This window comes from Salvelinus alpinus, chromosome 28 (genome assembly GCF_045679555.1).
Source record: "Salvelinus alpinus chromosome 28, SLU_Salpinus.1, whole genome shotgun sequence".
In the NCBI taxonomy this organism is placed as follows: Eukaryota; Metazoa; Chordata; class Actinopteri; order Salmoniformes; family Salmonidae; genus Salvelinus; species Salvelinus alpinus.
In genome coordinates this window covers 4,208,224-4,234,033 of record NC_092113.1, presented here as the reverse complement: position 1 = coordinate 4,234,033, position 25,810 = coordinate 4,208,224, and the positions used below count along the sequence as shown (strand labels likewise).

Sequence of the window (25,810 nt, the reverse complement as noted above, 5' to 3'; positions counted from 1 at the left end):
GAGAGCCAATTTCATCATAGCTCTTGATGGTTTTTGCGACTGCACTTGAAGAAACTTTCAAAGTTCTTGAGATTTTCCGAATCGACTGACCTTCATGTCTTAAAGTAATGATGGACTCTCATTTCTCTTTCCTTATTTGAGCTGTTCTTGCAATAATATGGACTTGGTCTTTTACCAAATAGGGCTATCTTCTGTATACCACCCCTACCTTGTTGCAACACAACTGATTGGCTCAAATGCATTAAGAAGGAAAGAAATTCCACAAGTTAACTTTTAAAAAGGCACACCTGTTAATTGAAATACATTCCAGGTGACTAGCTGGTTAAGAGAATGCCAAGACTGCAACGCTGTCATCAAGGCAAATGGTGGCTTCTTTGAAGAATGTCAAATATAAAATATATTTTGATTTGTTTAACACTTTTGGTTACTACATGATTCCATATGTGTTATTTCATAGTGTTGATGTCTTCACTTTTATTCTACAATGTAGAAATAGTCAAAATAAAGAAAAACCCTTGAATGAGTACAGATTTGTTCAAACGTTTGACTGGTACCGTATATGGTTTCTAATGCTCCCTGCATATAAAAACCACAAAGAACGCAATAACTTAATTTCTATGACTGACACAATCTTTATAGAATAAAAATCTAATTTAATCAATTACATTTGTAAAAAACGAATTTGAGTGAACATTAGCAAGCCAGCAGCAGATGAAATAGAAAGTGAATTCTCTCCTCCCTCTCTCCCCGGTTTTAGCTTGTGGCTATCACTGTCTAACTGGCTAGGTTTAGGATATTTACTAGCCCATACCAGTGACAAACTTAGCTATGTTATCGACATAATTGTTGTTACATTTTTGGGACAGGGCCCTTGAGCAGGTGTATTCATGCATGTATGTGTATGTGTATTTCATTAGCCCTGTGTCAGTCATTAAGCCACGCTGAGCCCTCCAGTGGCCCAGGGGCGATCTGAGCTGATTAATTCAGCTGTTTATCGGAGCTCCAGTGCGAAAGGAAACAGCTTACGCAGGTGGAGCGCCTCATGGCACCGTCATTAGGAGAGAGCTGAGAGGTGAGGGAAAAGGGGAGGGAGGAACAAACGACGAGAGCAGGGAAGACAGGGATGTGGGAAAGGTAAGAGACGGAAATGACAGGAAAGAAAGGGACATCGGCAAAGAGAGTTTATTGTGAAGCTTCACATATAATATATGGATATGCGACTGTACAGTATGTTTTGAGGTCATGTGGATGTCTTGTCAGCATACACTTTTAGCATGTGCGTTTTCCTATCTGCAGCTTCTCCAGTTGTGAGTAGGTGGTTGTCTTGGGGAGCTGAGGTGCTTAATAATACAGAAGCAGTATCATTTTCACGCTGGACGTTATCATAAGGAGTTAGCATTAGCACGCACCCTGCGGGCCAATGCGATCCTTATGATGATGAGTTAGCAGATTCGCTAAGCACGTGTCAGACGTAGAGCTCATCAGTGATATGTTGCGCCACAGCCACACAGCAGGGGAAAGCACCGAGAGAGGGATGGAGAGGAGAAGGTTGTGGGCTGCAAGGCTGAGAGTACGTAGGTGGGGATAGGGTGGAGGAGAAAAATAAACAATAGAAGGTTGTGGGCTGCAAGGCTGAGAGTACGTAGGTGGGGATAGGGTGGAGGAGAAAAATAAACAATAGAAGGTTGTGGGCTGCAAGGCTGAGAGTACGTAGGTGGGGATAGGGTGGAGGAGAAAAATAAACAATAGAAGGTTGTGGGCTGCAAGGCTGAGAGTACGTAGGTGGGGATAGGGTGGAGGAGAAAAATAAACAATAGAAGGTGGTGGGCTGCAAGGCTGAGAGTACGTAGGTGGGGATAGGGTGGAGGAGAAAAATAAACAATAGAAGGTGGTGGGCTGCAAGGCTGAGAGTACGTAGGTGGGGATAGGGTGGAGGAGAAAAATAAACAATAGAAGGTTGTGGGCTGCAAGGCTGAGAGTACGTAGGTGGGGATAGGGTGGAGGAGAAAAATAAACAATAGAAGGTTGTGGGCTGCAAGGCTGAGAGTACGTAGGTGGGGATAGGGTGGAGGAGAAAAATAAACAATAGAAGGTGGTGGGCTGCAAGGCTGAGAGTACGTAGGTGGGGATAGGGTGGAGGAGAAAAATAAACAATAGAAGGTGGTGGGCTGCAAGGCTGAGAGTACGTAGGTGGGGATAGGGTGGAGGAGAAAAATAAACAATAGAAGGTGGTGGGCTGCAAGGCTGAGAGTACGTAGGTGGGGATAGGGTGGAGGAGAAAAATAAACAATAGAAGGTGGTGGGCTGCAAGGCTGAGAGTACGTAGGTGGGGATAGGGTGGAGGAGAAAAATAAACAATAGAAGGTGGTGGGCTGCAAGGCTGAGAGTACGTAGGTGGGGATAGGGTGGAGGAGAAAAATAAACAATAGAAGGTGGTGGGCTGCAAGGCTGAGAGTACGTAGGTGGGGATAGGGTGGAGGAGAAAAATAAACAATAGAAGGTGGTGGGCTGCAAGGCTGAGAGTACGTAGGTGGGGATAGGGTGGAGGAGAAAAATAAACAATAGAAGGTGGTGGGCTGCAAGGCTGAGAGTACGTAGGTGGGGATAGGGTGGAGGAGAAAAATAAACAATAGAAGGTGGTCGGTTGAAGGAGAAGAGAGCGAGGAGACAAATGAAACCCGACAAACATTTTAATGGCAGAAATGTTCCTTCCAACAGTCATTTGTTGAGTAATTTCACCACTTCCTTACTCCACTGACCATCAATCCACATTGTACAAATATTCCAGAATTGGATCTGCTGTGGTATCTATGATGTACTATTCTAGCTTTTCCATATCCATAAGGAGAACACACACAGTCAGGACCACTGTAAATCAGACCCCTTTTTTTTTTACTATATTAGGATTCTACAGTTGCGGTAGCCGATTGATGATAGTAGTTTGTAACGGATGGAGTCTCATCCACTGTATTTTTGTTGTGTTGAAGTGCATTTCAATCACCCAGCACAAATGGGGGTTAGCTAAATAAATGCTGTGGTGGATATTGATGATGATCGCCCTTGTTATTTTGCAAAGTGGAGGTCTTGGATTCACAATGAGCAGAGCACTTTTTACAAGCTCCCTCCATAAATCATCCAGTTCACCAGTGGGCTACATAAAAGCCATTTTGTCGACAATGAAGGCCATTAAGCAAATATTTAGTGTTTGCAGCAAACCCAATAAATCTATCAAAGCGTCCCAGGAATAGAAAGTTTGGAGAATTTCTCTTTAATGTTACAGATTAATATTTCATCAGGCCTATCAGAGGCTGACCTATTTTTCAAGGCGGCAAGGCGGGCAGGCAGTGGGTGGGGTGTTTATGTGTTTCAAAGTGGATGTGTTCATCTGTTTGTGTGATTATCTTTGTGTGTGTGTTTTGGTTTGTACTATTTTTTGGGAAAAAAATAGATTTGTGTGCGTGCATGTGTGTGTGTACCCCGTGCTCAGTAGTGAGGAATAATCCCAGCCGGTAGGAAACACCAGCTTGGCCTGGATCCTTTTCTCCTCTCTCATCCTGACATCACCTGGGCTCCATGATGAAGCTCTCTGTCACCCCCCATCTGCCCCTCCCCTTCCCTCCTCTCCCCTGCCCCCCCCTCTCATCTGCCTCCCCCTACCTCCTGCTCTGCCTCCCCCTCTACCTCCTCACTGCCAAGAATGTGACGGCAGGATGAAGACAGTCCTTGTGCACTATTACTTTGACTGTGATTATTCCTCTGTTCTTTCTGTTGTTCACTGTGGGCCTGGAACACCTTATAATGACACCACTCTAAGCACAGACCCACTGGCACAGACGTCAGTTCAACGTCTATTTACATTGACATTTGGTTGAGTTCTCAACCAACATGAATTCAACTTGAAATCCCCCCCCCAAAAAAAAAAAAATCACAGTGAAATTGGACTTGTGAAATTCCCTTACGTTAAAGACTTTCCACATTGATTCAACAAATTATTTTGTTGACATTACGTGGAAACAAAGTTGATTCAACTAGTTTTTTGTTCTGTAGATTCTATAGCAGCCTTTGAGTTTGTGAGTGTGGTTATTTATGGTCCCTATATAGCCCTAAATGTCCCTATTACAGAAAAAAAACTTTCCTCAAATCAGCATGGAGAATACCCTGGCCTAGCCGACAACAACATCAAAACAGACTTAGTGAAGAGTGTACACACACACACACACACACACACACACACACTGCCTCTTTATCCAATCCCAGCAGACGAACAGGACCACCCCGGAACCCTCTTTTTCCTGAAGAATGTCATTGGTTCTCTAGACGACCATCTTGCTAGAGCTTCCTAATCTCACTGTGTTTGTGTGCTGGGTCACAGTGTGTCTCAGCGTGTCTCGGTGGGGGGCCTAATGTCATTGTGTATAGTCTATGCAGACAGAGAAGGTCTCCTGAGCCTGTAGGGCAGGGATCATCAGCTAGATTCAGCCACGGGACGATTTTTTCTTGTGCGGATGGTTGGGGCCGGAACATAATTACAAATCATTTATAGACTGCAAAAAGCCCAAACTGATGTAATATTTGACTAAAACATACTATTTTCAAACCTTATTTACATTTGTATACTATCACATAGAGTATATCTCTCTACTTTCCCAAAATGTAAATCACTTGGAGCTGATTTGCTGGTGTTTTTACAGTCTTTTATATCCAACAATTAAAATAATAAAATCACCCGCGGGCCAAAATCGTCCCGCGGGCCGCCAGTTGGGGAGCCCTGCTTGACAGACTGTTAAGCTGTGATCAGTTCCCGACCATAACAGACAGACTGACTCCTCTGCTGTATGGCCTTATCAGGACAAAACACATGTGTTTCTGCAGGACATCTAAAACCCACAAAACACATGCCCACTGCTGCTTAAGCCCTCCCAAAAGCAGGCCTTTTCTCTCTCTCTGTCCCTCGCTCCCTCTCTCCCTCCATCAGTCTCTCAGAAGAACAGAAAGATGGGGAAGGCAATAAGACAATTCTTCAAACATGTGGAGGCAGAGGATAGCACGGGTGTTTAGCTTGTTAAATGCACCTAACGCACCGGAGTAGTGTTTTGTGGAGTAACGAGATAATTAAGCCATTTGACTGCCTACTTACACAAAGAAGGAGAAGACTTCCGCTAACTCCTCTTATCTCGCTCTCCCTCTTTCTTACCCCTCCCAGTTTTCAGGGGAGGTCCCAGAGAACCGGGTCAATGTCGTGGTTGCCAACCTGACCGTGATCGACCGGGACCAGCCACACTCGCCCAACTGGAATGCTGTGTACAGGATCATCAGCGGAGACCCAATCGGTCACTTCACCATCATCACCGACCAACACACCAACGACGGCATGGTTACCGTAGTGAAGGTAAGGGCCCTGTGACCAATCAAAACAATGGTACATGCTCTCAGACAACAACAAAAAATGCTGTGGAGAGTTTTGTCTATAGCAGATTGGTTCAAAGCTGTTCCACGGAGATTTACACGTAGGAAAGTTACAGAAAAAAAGCACCCGATTTCGTTTGACCTTTGCTCTGAAAAAACGTTTGATATTGAATGGGCAGGTAGTGCTAAAATAGTGAAGAATTCCAAGTCAAACAGCAACTATGACATCTCGTGAAGATCTGGTGAAAAGGCACATTCTCCAGGTCTCACCTAGACCTACTTATCATATCCATTTTTTTTTTTTAAACACACTTCTTCACCAAGCCTACAGAAAGGTCAAGGTTGAGTGAGGACTGCTGTTGTCAGGTCTATATCGTATGATATTTTATTTTATTAACCATATGACATGTCCTTGTGAGGCTGATGTAGCACATACAGTGTTACCCCATTAATCTGTGTGTTGCGTGTCAGATCTATAAGTCAGTGTGTGTCCGCCCCAGGCTGTACACTAGCTATAGGCTGGGGAGGGGCAGCTAAGGACACAACACAATGGGAGCTTTGACTTTGAAACCCCCTAGCTAAGTCTAATTGAGGGATAGGGTAGGTCCTTCACAAGCACATGGGCGCGCATGTATGCACCACTCACTCACGCACACGCACACACATAGTTATAATGGCTACTAAGCCCATTGCAACAAATTAGATATTGATTTCTCAATTACAATTGCTGTGGTGTTATAATGTTCTAGCTACTGAGGTGGATGGATACAACACCACTTGTAATCCTATCTGTTTACCGTTTTAGGAACAGGTGTGTGTGTGTGTGTGTGTGTGTGTGTGTGTGTGTGTGTGTGTGTGTGTGTGTGTGTGTGTGTGTGTGTGTGTGTGTGTGTGTGTGTGTGTGTGTGTGTGTGTGTGTGTGTGTGTGTGTGTGTGTGTGTGTGTGTGCGTGTACAGGTATACTGTATACAGCGTGTATATTTGAGTAGTTTATTGATGAGCTGCCCCTGCAGAGCCAGTTGTAATTCCTCTTTCTGCTCCTTCGTCTGTCCGTGTGACTCTACAGTAACATTTTGAGGAATGGCATTAACACCTCTCTATTTCTCTCAGCACCTCAAGCACTGGCATTTTGCTTTCCTTCATTATCTCTAGATGGCTGGATTTTACACTGAACAAAAAACTATGACGGAATAAGTGTCGGTCCCATGTTTTATGAGCTGAAATTAAAGATCCCAGAAATGTTCCATACGCACAAACAGCTTATTTTTCTCAGTTAGTGTACAAATTTGTTTACATCCCTGTTAGTGAGCATTTCTCCTTTGCCAGATAATACATTCACCTGACAGATGTGGCATATTAAGAAGCTGATTAAACAGCAGGATCATTACACAGGTGCACCTTGTGCTGGGGACAATAAAAGGCCACTCTAAAATGTGCAGTTGTGTCACACAATGCCACAGATGACTCAAGTTTTGAGGGAGCGTGTAATTGGCATGCTGACTGGAAGAATGTCCACCAGAGCTTTTGCCAGAGAATTGAATGCTACCATAAGCTGCCTCCAACATCGTTTTAGAGAATTTGGCAGTACGTCCAACCGCCCTCACAACTGCAGACCACGTGTAACCACGACAGCCCAGGACCTCCACGTCCGGCTTCTTCACCTGCGGGATCGTTTGAGGCCAGCCGCCCGGACAGCTGATGAAACTGTGGGTTTGGACAACCAAAGAATTTCTGCACAAACTGTCAGAAACCGTTTCAGGGAAGATCATCTGAGTACTCGTAGTCCTCACCAGGGTTTTGACCTGACTGCAGTTCGGAGTCGTAACCGACTTCAGTGGGACAATGCTCACCTTCGATGGCCACTGGCACGCTGGAGAAGTCTGCTCATCACGGATGAAACCCGGTTTCAACTGTACCGGGCAGATGTGGCGTGTTGGTGAGCGTTTTACTGATGTCAACATTGTGAACAGAGTGCACCGTGGTGGCGGTGGGGTTATGGTATGTGCCGGCAAAAGCTACAGTCAACGAACACAATTGCATTTTATCGATGGCAATTTGAATGCACAGAGATACCGTGACGAGATCCTGAGGCCCATTGTCGGGCCATTCATCCGCCGCCATCACCTCATGTTTCAGCATGATAATGCACAGCCCCACGTCGCTGTGGGATCTCTACACAATTCCTGAAAATATCTCAGTTCTTCCATGGCCTGCATTACTCACCAGACGTCACCCATTGAGCTTGTTTGGGATGCTCTGGATCGAGATGTAATATCACAGCCATTGAAGAGGAGTGGGACAACATTCCACAGCCACAATCAACAGCCTGATTAACTCTATGCGAAGATGTGTAGTGCTGCATGAGGCAAATGGTGCTCACACCAGATACTGACTGGTCTTCTGATCCACGCCCCAACCTTTTTTTTTAAAGGTATCTGTGACCAACAGATGCATATCTGTATTCCCAGTCATGTGAAATCCATAAATTAGAGCCTAATGAATTGATTTTCTTCTATGAACCGTAACTCAGTAAAATCGTTGAAATTGTTGCGTTTATATTTTTTGTTCAGGGTAGAATACTTTTCCTCACCACTCGCTCCCTGATGTAGAATTGAGCAAACAGGCGGGCGGGCAGCCGTAAGCTGCCGTAGCAACCCCAGGGAGGATATCAGGAAATCATAAATTAAGAGCCAGGAGCAGCGCGAGGAATAGACAGTCTCAACAAGTAAACAGGAAGGCTTTGAGTCTCTCTGGGGAGCGGAGCCGGAATGGCTACCAACTCTAATCGGTTTCACATCAGACAACCTGGAACGCATAGGTAGCAGGGAAACAGGGAAACATCACAGAGCTGCATTTGAATTCTTGTGGTATGTGTTTACCGAGGAGGCCCTCTCTGGCTGCTAGTGGAGGCACATCAGCAGAACACACTGACATCTCTCACATGTTTACTGAGACAGCCCACCTGGGACCGTCGCTGCTCTGTAAACAAGGACTGAGGATTTAACCTGCACATGTCACACGTGTAGAGAACTCTCTGGGGAACCGATAAGGAATCCTGGATTAAAACAGAGGCACCGCAGAACCACATACGCACACATGCGCCCGTATGCACACACACACACACACACACTATTTTGCCTTTAATAAGTCATTAGGATATGTAAATTCAAGAAGCTTGTGATGAACACAGGAAATGATAGGGGTGACTACACACCAGAGAGAAGAAAGGAGAGGAGCGGGAAGGAGGAAGTGAGGAGTAGATGGGAGAGTTGCCAATGAGGAGAGGAGGCAGGGTAGATTATATTAGGAAGGAGGAGAAGGGGGAGCAGGGGATGAAGAGCAGATTCAGGAAGGAGAAGAGGAACGAGAGGGATGGAGTAAAAGGTGGAGGGGGAGATGTAGTGAGGGATGGATGGCAGGAAGGAGGTGGAGGCTAGGTTATTGACCTTTAACCCCCTCGTTCTGCTCTCCCCCCCTAGGATGTGTGTGTGTGTGTTAGTGAGCCTGCAGATACGCCGGATCTCCCTGTGCACTGAACACCACTGGCTATGGATCAAAGAGCTCCGAGTACACCACTGGTTAACCCTACACAGGCACACACAAAAGGGCAGGGCACGTACACAGAGACAGAAGGGCAGGGCACGTCAACACCAGCCATCTCTTCTTATTACTAGTGCACGTACACACATACCCCACCATGGCATCTGTCAGATCCAATCCCCTCATCACCCTGGCTGCTTGATTATGAATGCTTTTTATATCTCTGCCCGTCGTGTCCGTTCGCTGCTAACACTGAGGCGAAGCAACACACAGATGTGCTCCAAATCATTACTGTCACAATCAAACCCAGCAGACACCAGCCCCTAGGCGCTAATCATCAACCGCATAGCTAACTGTAATCAGACCGAGCATCACGCAACACCCAACATATTTGTTTGTGTATTTCTGGTTATTTGAATCTGGGTTTGTGTTGTCTTCATTAAGCCGGCCCAGAGCTGTCGCTCCGTTTTAGGGTCACAGGGCAGATTGCCCTTGTAGGTGGCTGGAGCTAGCCGACACACACACACACACACACACAGAGTGAGGAGTTTACCCAGCGTGAACTGAACAGGGAGCGTCAGCCACTACAGCAGCCAGTCCATGAATAGTTTAAGACCTGCCTAACCCACTCAGTGTTAGCAAGGTAACTACAGGTAGGGGTATAGAGGTCCCTCTAAGTTTAACGGTAACGTTGTTCAAATTCATCCCAGCTATCGCGGCGCTAGCACTGCTCAGCACCAGGACTCAGCTCTCTCTCTCTCTCTCTCTCTCTCTCTCTCTCTGTGCGTGTTTAACATCTGTAGGTGGAGGATAGAGGGACTGGGGAACTGGAGGAGAATGTTTAAGTGTTCTGGGGATGGGTGGGGGTTACATGGCACCGTGGGTTTGATCCCGCTCTCGTTATTTCTCTCCCGTATATATTTCTTCTCGCCATAGTGCAGGGTTTGTTTCTTTCTCTCCTGCTCTTCTTTCTCCCGGTTTATTCGACCCTTCCTAGCCTTCTCTTATTATCCATCTCTCTCGCTCTCTTCTCTCTCGCTCCCTCATCATTTGTTATGTCTGCTGTTTGTATTTGTCTTCCTTTTCCCCTACAGCTTTACCTTCTCTTTTTCTCTATTTCTCATGTGTGATTGCTATTACCGTTTGATGGGACTGTGAGATGACTAATTGTAACCCAATTATCTCCACCTCTCCTCCTCTCCAGCCGGTGGACTTTGAGCAGAACAGGGCCTTCATGCTGACGGTGGTGGTCAATAACCAGGCCCCGCTGGCAAGTGGGATCCAGTCGTCCCTCCAGTCCACATCCGGGGTCACCATCTCCGTGGTAGACATCAACGAACCGCCCTACTTCCCTACTAACCCCAAGTCCATCCGCTTTGAGGAGGGCGTCCCCGCTGGCACGTCTCTCACCACATTCTCAGCCAGCGACCCTGACCGTTTCATGCAGCAGAGCATCAGGTACTGGACACACACATTTACACACACACACGTTTACTAACATACAGACACACGCACATTTACACACACGCATACAGACACACACATACACACACACACACTCGCACTCTCTCCCAACCCTGACTGCTTCCTGAGCAGAGCATTAGGTACAGTGGGGCACTATGCAAACAAACCTTCTCCTCTCTCTCTCTTAAGATTTCTATGTAAACTCACTCAGTACAGAGCTGCCATTCCCCTTGTATAAACTAGCAGTAGTGGCATAGTGGCCAAGTGCCATCTTAGGGCTTATACAGGCTGAAGAATGTTTTATATAATATGTACATACGCCTTTTTCTATTTACATTAGCAACGGTATGTCACATGCCAAGAGAGAGTTCGGGGGGCTTGGAGACGTGACATGACGTTCTACCTCAATAGCTCAAGTTCACAGGAAAAGTGGCACAACTGCTAGCTAGCTAGCTAACGTCAACTAACAACATTTGTTTCATCAGGTAGCTAAATTAGCATAGCAAGAATGAATGTTTACACCTCTCAGACGAATATAAAGGGACAGTAGTGTTATCATACCTTGTCAGTCATCACAGAGCTCCGTAGCTAACAAGCTAACCAAATGTCTGCATCCTCCTCCTCACAGGCTACCAATAGCATTCAGCTGAATGCTAAAGTCAGCCAACGTTAGCTGAACCATAGCTAGATAGCTTTTTGGCCTACGTAGCGTATTGACGTTACCTTAGAACAGGTTTCACCAAATGGCGGCCCGCGCTGGTTTTATTTGGTCCCTCAAGATATTTGGGAGGGGGGGGGGGGACATAATACTAAAAACACCACAAAATGTTTTTTTCATTTTGGAAATCTATTCCCAAGTTTTACCACGCATAATAGAGAGACACGTGATCATATGCAAATGTCGGCAAGGTTTGAGAAATTCTTATGTTTTAGTCAAATATTATACTGAACAAAATGTAAACGCAACATGCAACAATTTCAAAGATTTTACTGGGTTCATATAAGGAAATCAGTCAATTGAAATAAATTGATCTGTTGGTCACAGATACCTTACCTTAAAAAGGTAAGGATCAGAAAACCAATCAGTATCTGGTGTGACCACCATTTCTGTGCATTTAAAATGCAATTGTGTTTGTTGTCCATAGCTTATGCCTATGCATACAATAACCCCATCGCCACCTTGGGGCACTCTGTTCACAACGTTGACATCAGCAAACTGCTCGTCCACACGACTCCATACACGTGGTCTGCTGTTGTGAGGCGTCTTATAGGAGACAAATTAACATGAAATTCTCTGGCAACAGCTCTGGTGGACATTCCTGCAGTATGCATGCCAATTGCGCGCTCCCTCAAAACCTTTTTCGAGTGGCCTTTTATTGTCCCCAGCACAAGGTGCACCTGTGTACAGATCATGCTCTTTAATCAGTTTATTGATATGCCACACCTGTCAGGTGGGTGGATTATCTTGGCAAAGGAGAAATGCTAACTAACATGGATATAAATACATTTGTGCATACAATTTGAGAGAAATACACTTTTTGTGCGTATGGAACATTTCAGCTCATGAAACATGGGACTAACACACATATTGCGTTTATATTTTTGTTCAGTGTATATCTGTTTGAGTTTCTTGCGGTCAATTTACAGTCTACAAATTATTCTAATTATGTTCTGGCCCCCGACCATCCGCTCAACAAAAAATCGGCAACTAACTGAATCTAGTCAATGATCCCTGCCTCATTTCATCAATATCATGCAAATCAGTACATGAAAAAACATTGCGACTGAAAAAGTTGTTAGTTCACTGAGTTTCTGCTTGCGTTTTCTGCTTGCTTTTGCATTGAAATAGATTCTGGTGTTCTGAGATTCCTTTCAATTTCAGAATAACCGGCTTTTACTGCAATTTAGATAAAAACTCAATAAAACAAGTCTCTAATACAAGGAAAATGCCTATACATTTCATCTCTTTCAAAACCATTATGATTTTTACTGTAGGAGCATTTGGCTCAATGATACAATTCTGTTTACACCCGACGGCTCAGAGAGGGGTTGACTCTTGAGGAAGGCTCTCCTGCAACCTCCGGCGGTAGTGGCCGAGATGTGACCAGTTCGCAAGTTTACATTGCAGTATTTTCTCTAAATCTGTAGGCAATCTCTCGTAGTGAGAGTAGGGCCATACATGCATGGATACAAAAAGAGAGAGCGACGGAGAGAGAGGGAGGATGAAAGTGAAATGGGGACCATGGTTCTTGGCAGTGTCCATCTCTCAGCAGTCCAGTCTGCCAGTGCTCGGCGCCAGCACAGGGCACTGCGTTAGGAGGGCACGAGGGTTAATGGGGAGCACTGCCCCCTGGGTAACCAGAGCCATGTGTATTCTAAAGGTATAGATAGGACACACACACACACACATACAGCATCTGGCCCCTGCTCGAAGGCCTGACACAGCAGTCTGTACACCTGCAGTGTTCCCAGGGCTCTCACACTGTTGGCTGTGAATCTAAACCAACCTTTTAAAGCTGCCTGTGGAGCACAGCAGTGTCTTCACTTCCTCAATGTCAGCTGATTTATGACATGATTATGTTGATTATGATGTAGGAGGGAGGGGCTACTTTTTTCTTTCACACATACTTGCAAGCACGCACATACAGTCACTCACTCACTAACTCACACATGTGTGCAGTGGTGGAAAAAGTACCCAATTGTCATAATTGAGTAAAAGTAAAGATACCTTAATAGAAAATGACTAAAAGTGAAAGTCACCCAGTAAAATACGACTTCAGTAAAAGTCTAAAAGTATTTGGTTTTAAATATACTTAAAGTGGTAATCAGCAGTAGAAACAATAACAAAGTGACATTCCTTACCCCTGTTTTGGTAAAAAAGCTGGAGCTGGAGAAATTGAACCACTCTCAAATTCATAAACAGAGCTATGGATGCAAGGACTAATCATCCGTGATATCAAAATGATAGTTTTAACCATATTGTGAGACTTTATAGTGTTTGTTTACATTTTCTTTGTTGGAGTAAAACAAGTTTATATTTGGGGATCTGATGGTGTACAACAGTAAAACTAAGCTCACAAGGCATTTATAAGGTATATTCTTCAAGAATCAAGAGGTACATATCATTCATTTATACATCCAAAAATGGATGTAGCCACTACTGATTGCCCCTTAAGTATGAAAAGTAAATCATTTCAAATTCCTTATATTAAGAAAACCAGACGGCACCATTTTACAAAAAACATTTTTTTTCATTTACGGATAGCCAGGGGCACACTCCAAAACTCAGACATTTCAGGGAAAATGTATGGAGGAAATAATATGCAGTGAAGTAAGAGTACAAGTTCCCCAAAAAATGACTTAATTAGTACTTTCAAGTATTTTTACTTAATTAAGTACTTTACACAACTGCCAGTGTGGTGTTTGTATGTATATTTTCTCCCTGGCTGGGTTAGTCTGGTGACTAAGTGGATGGCTGTGTCTATGAGAGGGCCAGGCCATCAAACCCCCCCCAAACCCCACATTCATCATCATGTACCCTTTTCCTCTCTCTCTCTCTCTGGGGCAAAGATCTAAACAAATTTGCCAGTTAATTTCACTGCAAATTAGTGTAAATTATAATTATAATTTAGGAAGACGCCAAAGTCACCAGCTGGGCTCTCTATCTTGCTGCAGCTCTCTGTCGTTCTCCTCTATCTCTCTTTGCTTTCTCTCCCTCCCCTTCCCCCCTTTCCCTCCCGATCCTTTTCCCGTACACCAGTTTAAGTCCGCAGTACACCTTGGAGATAAGTTTGGGTAGCTGAGGCACACCATGTTCTGTCATGGCCTGCTTCACACATTCACACTCTCTCCCTTTTTCTTTCTCTTCCTCTCTCTCTCTCTCTCTCCACCCCTCTCTCTCTCCATCTCTCTTTCTCTCTCTCACACACACACGCACACACACACACACACACACACACACACACACACACACACACACACACACACACACACACACACACACACACACACACACACACACACACACACACACACACACACACACACACACACACACACAAACAAACACACAATGATACACAATCTCCCCACCACAATCAATTCTCCTGCACATCTAGTGTTTAACCGTAGCCCAGCCCTGGCACCTTAACAAACTAGTGGGACAGTTTGCCCACATCAGCCTCCAATGTGGTTTCGTCTGGGAGGTCCCGTGTGGCTCAGTTGGTAGAGCATGGTGCTTGCAATGCCAGGGTTGCGGGTTTGATTCCCACAGGGGACCAGCGTGAAAATATATGCATGAATAAGAGCGTCTGCCAAATGACAAGAACCTGAATCTGTATTGAAGTCCTATAGAGTGAGAGGCGTAAAAGGCATCAGGCTTGGATCGTGCAGGGAAACGAATCACTTGGATTCTTATTATTCCTCAAAGGAAATGTAATCATACATAATGAATGTGTGCTAAGTCACGCCAATCAGCCAAACCATATATTATCTTGTTTGTAGTCAGCCATTACACTCCGTCCTCACAATCAGACACACGGGGAACAGAAACCGTGCAAAGTTTTGATGGGGTTTTCATCTGTCGTTTTTTGTTTCATTATCAGTTGAAACTTTGGATCGGGAACCCCTCTTAGTAGCCAGTGAGCAGAGTTCGTGTCTATTGACTAGCTAGCAATTTGTCACGACTGATTTTTGGTGACTGGTTTTAGGCACAACTCCCTTTTGTATGTGTGACTACTGCCAGGTTCACAGATCAGAGATCTCTCTATGTGACTGAGGGAGACCAGAAAAAACATGCGATGTGAGTGTAGGGAAGAGGAAGGGCGCTGCTGAATGAAAGAGAAAGAGAAAGGGAAAAGGTCATGAACAAGATTGAGAGTGAGAGAAGGAAAAGCAGGGGCCGGGGAGGTTCGGAGAGTTGAGAGAGGGGAGGGGGGAGGTCAGGACCAGACTAATGGCAAGCAGTGAGTTCTAGGGGTGGTTGAGGGGGGACAGAGGCCAGGGTATGGGGGAATGGAGGGGGATAGAGGGGGTGGCTTGGAGGGGGGAATCAGGCATTACCTGTCAGAGCCAGACGAGCGAGGCGAGGTGTGGGATTGGAGATGCACGCATAAATGATTACCCAGACCACCCTGCATGGGCTGAAGGAAGGCTGGGAGGACATGCATTTTTGATTATCAAGGACAGGCTTTGAAAAAATACATTTTCTTCCCCTACTACTATCGCTAACCCCAGCAGACTTCATACTAGATCGTATTCACTCCTCACACCCACTTACCAGTACCACAAAGTTGTATATGCATAGAGAGACTGGTCAAGGTAGTATGCAGACAATGGAATTATGCAGCTTGAATATTATGACTTAATATAACTTGTACTTCTCCTTGGTGTCTTTTAAAGCACCAGAGCTAACACTGGCTGTCAGTTCCAGACAGTATAGAAGCGATAAGAACCAAAAGAAATGAAATTATAAAACTGCCCACCAACTTTTCTTCCCCTAGGTTTTGATGTCAGCAACGAAATCATAGACTTGACTCCGGCCAACCAAGCCAGATTATTGTTACTCGAAAAGCGCTTTTCCCAGTCGTGTACTGTTAGGTCAGTTGGAGAAGGCAGCAGTAGCCTGTGTTTTCCTGGGGATGGTTGTTTCACCCACTGACTCACTCATCAGCTGCTGTGTTTTCTTGTTGAATGTGTGTGTTTATTTGGTGTGCGTGCAAATCACGTGGGAGCGCAAAAGGTCGGTGACTCCGATCCGTTGGGTAGATTTAGCTCTGCGCCAGTTTTGCGACGTGTCAACGTCTGTCACTGCGGCAGCCCAGTCGTCCCAACAGAAACAGGAAGTGACACTTCAGTAGCTGACTGCTATGGCGACTGCCAATCGCCCAGGCCGTGTGATTGGCTCACAGTGTGGCATGACAATAATGCGGTCACTATGGGTACCACGAAGCAAAAGCCAGCACAGCTTTCCCTTAGATCTGACACATCATCCTCTTTTAGAGCTGACAGTCACATGAAATCCCAGCTGAAAATCTGACATTCAAACTAGGAATTAATTAAGAGGAAGTGATGTTTAACACGAGCCGCCGAGATTGAGATCTGCACTCAGGACCCACTGAGGTGCCCTTAATGTGCCCGATTGTTTAAAGAAAATGTCTAATTACACACCCGATCGTCTCTTCAATGCGGGGGGAGATTGTCTGGCGCTGGAGTGCTATTAAGCACTTAATAAACTTGATCTAAGTTTTATTTTAACTGTGTTAGGCACTGTTTGGGGGATTTAATTAATGAGTAATGTTCGAGCGTCAGGCTCTGGGGAGCAGACCTTTTGTGTAATGTCTTTTATCATCACAGACCTCTAACTTTTAATGTTGCCAGATAAGGGAGGGGGAGAGAGGGATGAGAGAGGACAGGACCATAATGGAGGTGAGGGGCGAAAGGGTGTGTCTCTTTCCCCCTCTCTACCACTTTATTTCTCTATTTCCTGCTCACCCACTCCAGCCTCAGCGTCTTCCTCTCCTTCTCAGGTGTGACTGCCCTCCACTGGAGACCCAGAGTACAACCTGGACCTGCCTCCAGAGACAGACAGAGACCTAGAGAGAGAAGAAACCATAGATAAAAAGAGCAAGACTGATGGATGCATGCATGCACAGACTGTAACAAGGTTATTTCATGTTCATGAATGTAGCATTTTGCCTAATGAAACCTATGGCGGGTGGTAACTGTAACAAAAGGCCTACAAGTTTAAGAGATTACGTTACCCCAGGGAACCCATTGCGGGTGGCAACAACAGAAACACGGTAGCTTTAATCACGTCAGGTGAATGTCACAAAACACGGTTGATATATTCACGTCAGGGGAATTTCGGGAAAAAGTCTCAGCCTAATTGCACTTGCACCACACCTCCTTGGTATTGCATTTTCGTTTTTCGTGTGTTGCACTTGCACAGTAGAGAGAGAGAGCGAGAGAGAGAGACTGTTCTACAGAGCCAAACATCTTACATCAGATTCCATGGGCAGTAAGCTTCTGCAGCTTCCGAATAAAGTTAGCCACTGTCTTTCTCCTCTCCCTCTCGCTCTGTCTTTTATCCCTGCCCCCCTCTGCGCAGGCCACGCTCCCTCCCCAGTAGTTATTTCACAGGCTGCCAGTTCCAGTCTGCGGGTAGCTACCCGCCGCACTGACCACACGGCAGTGTGGAAATGTCATCCCTCTCATCCCATTCCCAGGGCCGTGTAGAGCCTGGGATACAGCCCACTAGCCTGCTGGGAAAATCCCCACATCTTCTCCACAGGGGAGAGATTACTCCCTCCATCCCTCTCTCTTTCCATCGCTCCATCCCTACATTTAGACCTTCTCTCCAGCCCACTTACCGTAGTGCAGGCCTATGGGAACATGGTATGCATGGTTAGAGAGCCTGAGGGAGAGGGTATGGGTATTAGGCATGGAGGCCTGTTTGCAGGTGTGAATGTGTTCTCTACGTCAGTGCATATGAGAGAGAGAGAGAGAGAGAGAGAGAGAGAGAGAGAGAGAGAGAGAGAGAGAGAGAGAGAGAGAGAGAGAGAGAACCCAGGCAGATATCCACACAGGGATTTCAGGGTAAATCGTGGAGATGATACCCTTATTCTTCTCCCTCCTATCTTGGAATAATACCTTCAGCTGCTCCCCTATCCTCACAAACCCCCCTTACTCTCATACACATTTACATAGCTACAGTGTTTACACTAACAGAATTGGCTCCAACGCCTGGTACAGGGATGTGGGAAATTAGGTGAAATTGACTGTAAGCTACAGGCTGTGAATGAGAAATTGATGAAGCATTAAACTGGGCGTGTGTAACTGGCATACAACTGGACAGCACTTTTGAAAGTGATGCCCATTCCATTGATTTAGTCTACATGTGTTTAACCGCTCTCTTAACCTGCCACCTTCCTCCTCTTCGCAGATAAAGAGTGAGTATACGTCATTTCTTTGAACCTGTTAGTCTGACCTCCTCCTCTCCTCCTCCCCCTGCCCGTCCAGGTATTCTAAACTGGCCGACCCAGCTGACTGGCTGTCCATCAACAACACCAACGGTCAGATCATCACCACGGCAACCCTGGACAGAGAGTCCATCTACGTCAAGAACAACATTTATGAAGCCACCTTCCTCGCAGTTGACAATGGTGAGACCCATTGTGTGTGCTCGTGTGTGTGTGTGTGTGTGTGTGTGTGTGTGCTCGTGTGTGTGTGTGTGTGTGTGTGTGTGTGTGTGTGTGTGTGTGTGTGTGTGTGTGTGTGTGTGTGTGTGCTCGTGTGTGTGTGTGTGTGTGGCAGAAAAAGAGAAACTGAGAGAAAGGAGGTGCAGAGGATAGAGGTGGGCCCAGTGGGGTTGAGCAGAGACCAGCGTAAAGCTGAATTAGAGCTGAGACTCCTGGTTACAGAGAGCTAGTCATGCTGTATTGACCGGTACTCCTTTCTTCCCTCGCTTCACCTCTCCTCCTCTCTTTCTTTCTCCTCTGCAATGAGTGTGGCACATCCAGTTTTCTCTGCCACCCAGTTCAAGCTTGAGCTTAACCGAGCACAAACTCAATCACAGCAAACAAACAACTCTCCTTTTTTCTCATGCGGAAGCAAACAGAATGCTTTCCCCCTCCCAAAGTGCCTTATCAGTGACGTGCAGTGCATTGGTGTGTTTACCTAAAGTTGGGATGGCTTTGAAGAATGATTGACACTGCCTGTGCGTGTGTGTGTGTGCGTGAGCGTGTTCCCAGTGATTGACAACGTCAGAGACCGTGATGTGTAACTTCCTGTGTTGTTTTCTGCAGCGGGGGTAGGAAGTGTCCCAGCTTGCGCATAACGTTCTGAGAACCATATGTTTCTTGGAACTTGGTGAGAGCTTGGTTGTCCTATGGTTATTTTTGCATACAACCTTCCTACAACATTCTGGGAATAGTGAAGGACACTCAGCTAGCACATAGAATTCTGAGAACCATATGTTTCTGAGGTGGGAATTTCAGTACTTCAGCATAATGTTTCCTACAGGTTTCCTCGTTGTTCTTTTTAAAGTCATGTTCTCAGAAAGTTCAGAGAATGTTAAGAAATAACGTTCCTTTGTGGTAATTTCAGTACTTCAGCTTAACATTTTCTACAGGTTTCCTCGTGGTTCTATTTAAAATAATGTTCTCGGGAACATTAACAATCCTTTCCATAACAAGCACAAGAAAACCTTAGTAGCATTCAAAGAACGATCTAAGAATATTATTTCGGGAACACACACATTCCATTCTCAACGTCAACAGAACTCTCTCTATCCTCTATCTTTTTAAGCGTGATCAGGTATGTTGGCCGCGGCAACTAATTGGCCACACCTAATCTTAATGAGTGCTTGTTTCGTTTGAAATGGGGTCTGTTTGAATAGACTAAAATGAAAAGCTTTGTATGAGTAAAAAAACAAACATGTCATGCTAGCTCCTTCCTGGTGGCACAGTGGACTCATTCCATGTATAGAGAAGAGAAGATCATAGGTTGCAATCTGACTGACACCATGCCACAATAAAAAAGGCATGTGTTTGCATGATTAATGCCAAAGCAAATTAATGTCCATGTGTCCTATCTGTGCTTGTCATTCAAAACAGTTAACTCAAACTAAGCTAGCGGTGTTATTAAAACATCTTATTGAAACATGTTCTCAGAACATTATTTAATTACCTTTAATTACCTTTAATTCCCGTTCTCAGAACTTTAACAAAACGTCCCAGGAAAACTTTCAGGGAACCGTGGTAAAATGTTCTCAGAACTTTAACAAAACGTCCCAGGAACACTTTCAGGGAACCGTGGTAAAATGTTCTCAGAACTTTAACAAAACGTCCCAGGAAAACTTTCAGGGAACCGTGGTAAAATGTTCTCAGAACTTTAACAAAACTTCCCAGGAAAACTTTCAGGGAACCGTAGTAAAATGTTCTCAGAACGTCCCCTAAAAATGTATATTCCTAGAACAGGCATTATTTTCTCTTCCGTTCTCAGAACATTTAAAAAAAAAAAAGTTCAGTTTTACCGGTCAGAAAACGTATGGCTTCGTTCTCAGAACCTCCAAGGAACCAAATGTGTTAGCTGGGGTGGGATTAGACAGCAAACCCATTAGGGCTGACACGCTCCCGTCATTTCCATGCCTCTGTCTCTCTTTCTCTCCTTTTCCTTCTCCTTTTCCATTACTCATTCTCTGTCCCTGTCTCTCTCCTTACAAACCTTTTGAATGCCCTCTGACCCTATGAGTTGCTTGTGACGTGGTTTCTCTACACTCTGCTTCTGTCTTCACCTCTGTCGCTCCCCTCCCATCATGCAGAGGTAACCCAGTTTTGAGGTAACCCTAATTGCTCCTGCAAGTCTCTCTGGATAAGAGCATCTACTAAATGACTAAATTGTGTGTGTGTGTGTGTGTTCGTTGCAGACTGTGTGGGTGTAGGGGGAGTGTCTATAGTAATAATGTGTGAGGGATTATGGTAAAACGCGCTGGGGGTTGTGGGAGGAAGGGAAGATGAGAGGAGTGGGCAGAAACAGAAAGAGGGGGATGACAGTATTTGGGAGAGAAACACTGTCAGAGAGAGCAACCATATTATCATGGCTGTCACCACCAAGTCACCTACACACGTCTGTTTTAACCCACCTATGTATTTGTTTGTTTCCTTTTTAAAGAACATAAGGGGCGCTTGCTAGAAGTCCTTTCTTCACGCCTGGAATCTTTTAGCTGACATCAAGAAAAAAACTAATACAAATCCTTTTGAGGAATTTACACAAACATAATTATTTATTTAGCTGGTTAAAACCCCCATAATTCTCCTATCAGCCTCAGCAAGCTGCTTCCACATGTCCCCCATACATGACTGGAATTAACTCACTAAACCACCAGACAGGGGAAGCCTTCCAGTCTCTGTGTGTGTGTGTGTGTGTGTGTGTGTGTGTGTGTGTGTGTGTGTGTGTGTGTGTGTGTGTGTGTGTGTGTGTGTGTGTGTGTGTGTGTGTGTGTGTGTGTGTGTGTGTGTGTGTGTGTGTGTGTGTGTGTGTGTGTGTGCTTGTGCGCGTACATGTGTGTGTGTGCATGCGTGTGCTTAGGCTATGTGGTGTGTGTCTTACCACTCTTCACTCACAAGTAGCTTCTTTGTTCCAGTAGAAAAGGTAGGGAGTAGAGATTGAAACAGTAGGACTAGGCAGTGGAGTGAAAGTTAGGGACACAGTATCCATAGTGCTGTGGGCAGTGCTGGAGGTTTAGCCATGTAGTCATCTGAGCAGTGAAGGTAGAGGGAGTCACACACAGACTAGTCTAGGAGGAACTCATCTCCTGGACTTCGATGGAATGAGAACATACAATATGGTCCGTCTGTCACTAGGTAGACCACAGAGAACGGACTGTCAGGCAGCTACAAGGTTGTATTTCCACACCTCTGTTTATTGTGGATATGGTCATCATAGGAGTATTGGAGACTGGTACTGTACAACAGAAAACATTGAAATGATAGTCTCCCCATGGTAAATGTAATTCCTCCTTCGACCACTTCGTCTGTCAGTTAGCCAGCTTCCCCACTGTTGCTGCTAAATGTCGAAGGTTATGAACTCGTAAATGATGTATATGATCATGACTGCAGGAAACAAGGTATGCCAATATCCCAATCTGCAACCCACCCTTTTATTTGACTGGGTGTCTCTGCTTCAGGTGTTTCTGTGGCCTACTCTAAGTCAACCTTATTACTGTCCTGTTCAAGCGATCCTTCTCTGCTACCCCTCTCCCTCTCTCCACCTCTTTCCCGCTCCTATCTAAGTTCTCTTTATTTCCCTCTCACTCTCCACCTCTTCTGCCCTCAATGTCAAATGTCTTGCACCGTCGCCGAGTTTAATCGCCAGATCTGTGAGCTTTACATAAATCTTTTTTTAAATCTTCTTCATTGGGATTAGGTCGAGACCAGGCCTGGGCAACTCCAGTCCTCTGGGGCCCGATTGGTGTTCCCCTATCACTAGCAATCACACCTGATTCAAACTAATTGCATTTTTAACTGAAGATCATGATTAGTTGATTGTTGGTGTGTAAGCTGGGGCTGAGGCAAAAGTATGACACCAATCAGGCGCCCGAGGACTGGAGTTGCCCAGGCCTGGTCCAGACCTAATCCCAATTGAGATGTTGTGTCAGGACTTGAAACGAGCAGTTCATGCTTGAAAACCCACAAATGTCGCTAAGTTAAAGCAGTTCTGCATGCAAGAGTGGGACACAATTCCAACAACTACTAGAAGCATTTGGTTGAAGTCATTGCAGAGAAAGGTGGCACAACCAGTTATTGAGTGTAAGGGGGCAATTACTTTTTCACACATGGGAATTGGGTGTTGCATACAGTGCCTTCGGAAAGTATTCAGACCCCTTGACTTTTTCCAGATTTAGTTACAGCCTTATTCTAAAAAAATAAAAATAAACATTTATATCCTCAGCGATCTACACACAATACCCAATAATGACAAAGCGAAAACACGTTGTTCGAAATGTTTAAAAATGTATTTGAAATACAAAACGGGAATACCTTATTTACATAAGTATTCAGACCCTTTGCTATGATACTCGAAGTTGAGCCCAGGTGGATCCTGTTTCCATTGATCATAGATGTTTCTACAACTTGATTGGAGTCCACTTGTGGTAAATTCAATTGATTGGACATGATTTGGAAAGGCACACACATGTCTATAGTCTACAGTCCCACAGTTGACAGTGTAGCTCAGAGCAAAAACCAAGCCATGAGGTCGAAGAAATTGTCCGTAGAGCTACGAGACAGGATTGTGTCGAGGAACAGATCTGGGGAAGGGTACGAAAAAGTTTTTGCAGCATTGAAGGTACCCAAGAACACAGTGGACTCCATCATTCTTAAATGGAAGAAGTTTGGAACCACCAAGACTCTTCCTAGGCCTGGCCGCCCAGCAAAACTGAACAATCGGGGGAGAAGGGCCTTGGTTAGGGAGGTGACCAAGAACCCGATGGTCACACTGACAGAGGTCTAGAGTTCCTCTGTGGAGATTGGAGAACCTTCCAGAAGGACAACCATCTCTGCAGCACTCCAGCAATCAGGCCTTTATGGTAGAGTGGCCAGACAGAAGCCACTCCTCAGTAAAAGACACATGACAGCCCGCTTGGAGTTGCCAAAAGGCACCTAAAGAACTCTCAGACCATGAGAAATAAGATTCTCTGGTCTGATGAAACCAAGATTGAACACTTTGGCCTGAATGCCAAGCGTCACGTCTGGAGGAAACCTGGCACCATCCCTACGGTGAAGCATGGTGGTGGCAACATCATGCTGTGGAGATGTTTTTCAGTGGCAGGGACTGGGAGACTAGTCAGGATCGAGGGAAAGATGAATGGAGCAAAGTGCAGAGAACCTGCTCCAGAGCGCTCAGAACCTCAGACTGGGGCAAAGGTTCACCTTACAACAGGACAACAACCCTGATCACACAGCCAAGACAACACAGGAGTGGCTTCGGGACAAGTCTCTGAATGTCCTTGAGTGGCCCAGCCAGAGCCCGGACTTGAACCCGATCGAAAATCTCTGGTGAGACCTATAAATAGCTGTGCAGTGACACTCCCCATTCAACCTGACAGAGCTTGAGATGATCTGCAGAGAAGAATGGGAGAAACCTACCAAATACAGGTGTGCCAAGCTTGTAGCGTCATACCCAAGAAGAATCAAGGCTCTAATCACTGCCAAAGGTGCTTCAACAAAGTACTGAGTAAATGGTCTGAATACTTATGTTAATGTCATATTTCAGTTATATTTTTTGATGAATTTGCAAAATGTTCTAAATATCTGTTTTTGCTTTGTCATTACGCGGTATTTTGTGTAGATTGATGAGGGGGAAAAAACATTTAATCAATTTTAGAATAAGGCTGTTACGTAGCAAAATGTGGAAAAAGTCAAGGGGTCTGAATACTTTCCGAAGGCACTGTAGGTTTTTGTTAAATAAATAAATAAAATAAGTATCCATTTTTTTAAATACTTGTAAACTCAGGTTTCTTTTATTTAATATTAGTTTTTGGTTGAACATCTGCTAATATTCAGTATCAAAAATACGCAAAAATAGAGACGATCAGAAAGGGGGCAAATACTTTTTCACGGCACTGTGACAGTGGGGGGGGGGGATAGGGGAGCAGCTGAAGGTATTATTCCCAGACTGGAGGGAGAAGAATAAGGATATCATCTCCACGATTTACCCAGAAATCCCTGTGTGGATATCTGCCTGGGTTCCTCTCTCTCTCTCTCTCTCTCTCTCTCTCTCTCTCTCTCTCTCTCTCTCTCTCTCTCTCTCTCTCTCTCTCTCTCTCTCTCTCTCTCTCTCTCTCTCCTCTCTCCTCTCTCCTCTCTCCTCTTTTTTATTTTATTTTTTTATTTCACCTTTATTTAACCAGGTAGGCTAGTTGAGAACAAGTTCTCATTTGCAACTGCGACCTGGCCAAGATAAAGCATAGCAGTGTGAACAGACAACACAGAGTTACACATGGAGTAAACAATAAACAAGTCAATAACATGGTAGAAAAAAAAGAGAATCTATATACAATGTGTGCAAAAGGCATGAGGTAGGCAATAAATCGAATAATTACAATTTAGCAGATTAACACTGGAGTGATAAATCATCAGATGATCATGTGCAAGAAGAGATACTGGTGTGCAAAAGAGCAGAAAAGTAAATAAATAAAAGCAGTATGGGGGGTGAGGTAGGTAAATTGGGTGGGTAGTTTACAGATGGACTATGTACAGCTGCAGCGATCGGTTAGCTGCTCGGATAGCAGATTTTTAAAGTTGTTGAGGGAGATAAAAGTCTCCAACTTCAGAGATTTTTGCAATTCGTTCCAGTCGCAGGCAGCAGAGAACTGGAAGGAAAGGCGTCCAAATGAGGTTTTGGCTTTAGGGATGATCAGTGAGATACACCTGCTGGAGCGCGTGCTGCGGGTGGGTGTAGCCATCGTGACCAGTGAACTGAGATAAGGCGGCACTTTACCTAGCATAGCCTTGTAGATGACCTGGAGCCAGTGGGTCTGACGACGAACATGTAGCGAGGGCCAGCCGACTAGGGCATACAGGTCGCAGTGGTGGGTCGTATAAGGTGCTTTAGTAACAAAACGAATGGCACTGTGATAAACTGCATCCAGTTTGCTGAGTAGAGTATTGGAAGCTATTTTGTAGATGACATCGCCGAAGTCGAGGATCGGTAGGATAGTCAGTTTTACTAGGGTAAGTTTGGCGGCGTGAGTGAAGGAGGCTTTGTTGCGGAATAGAAAGCCGATTCTTGATTTGATTTTGGATTGGAGATGTTTGATATGAGTCTGGAAGGAGAGTTTGCAGTCTAGCCAGACACCTAGGTACTTATAGATGTCCACATATTCTAGGTCGGAACCGTC

The 25,810-nt window shown here is 45.1% G+C and overlaps 1 protein-coding gene across 3 annotated transcripts in view; it reads left to right on the top strand.

Annotated features, from left to right (window-relative positions):
* The window catches only part of LOC139556981 (cadherin-4-like), a 375,581-nt gene that overhangs the window by 337,071 nt on the left and 12,700 nt on the right, over positions 1-25,810 (top strand). For all 3 annotated transcript variants that reach the window (XM_071371209.1, XM_071371208.1, XM_071371207.1), the window contains 3 exons: positions 5,204-5,389; positions 10,151-10,404; positions 18,430-18,572. In XM_071371209.1, coding sequence (XP_071227310.1) covers positions 5,204-5,389; positions 10,151-10,404; positions 18,430-18,572 — 583 coding nt within the window. The remainder of the gene's footprint in view (positions 1-5,203; positions 5,390-10,150; positions 10,405-18,429; positions 18,573-25,810) is intronic.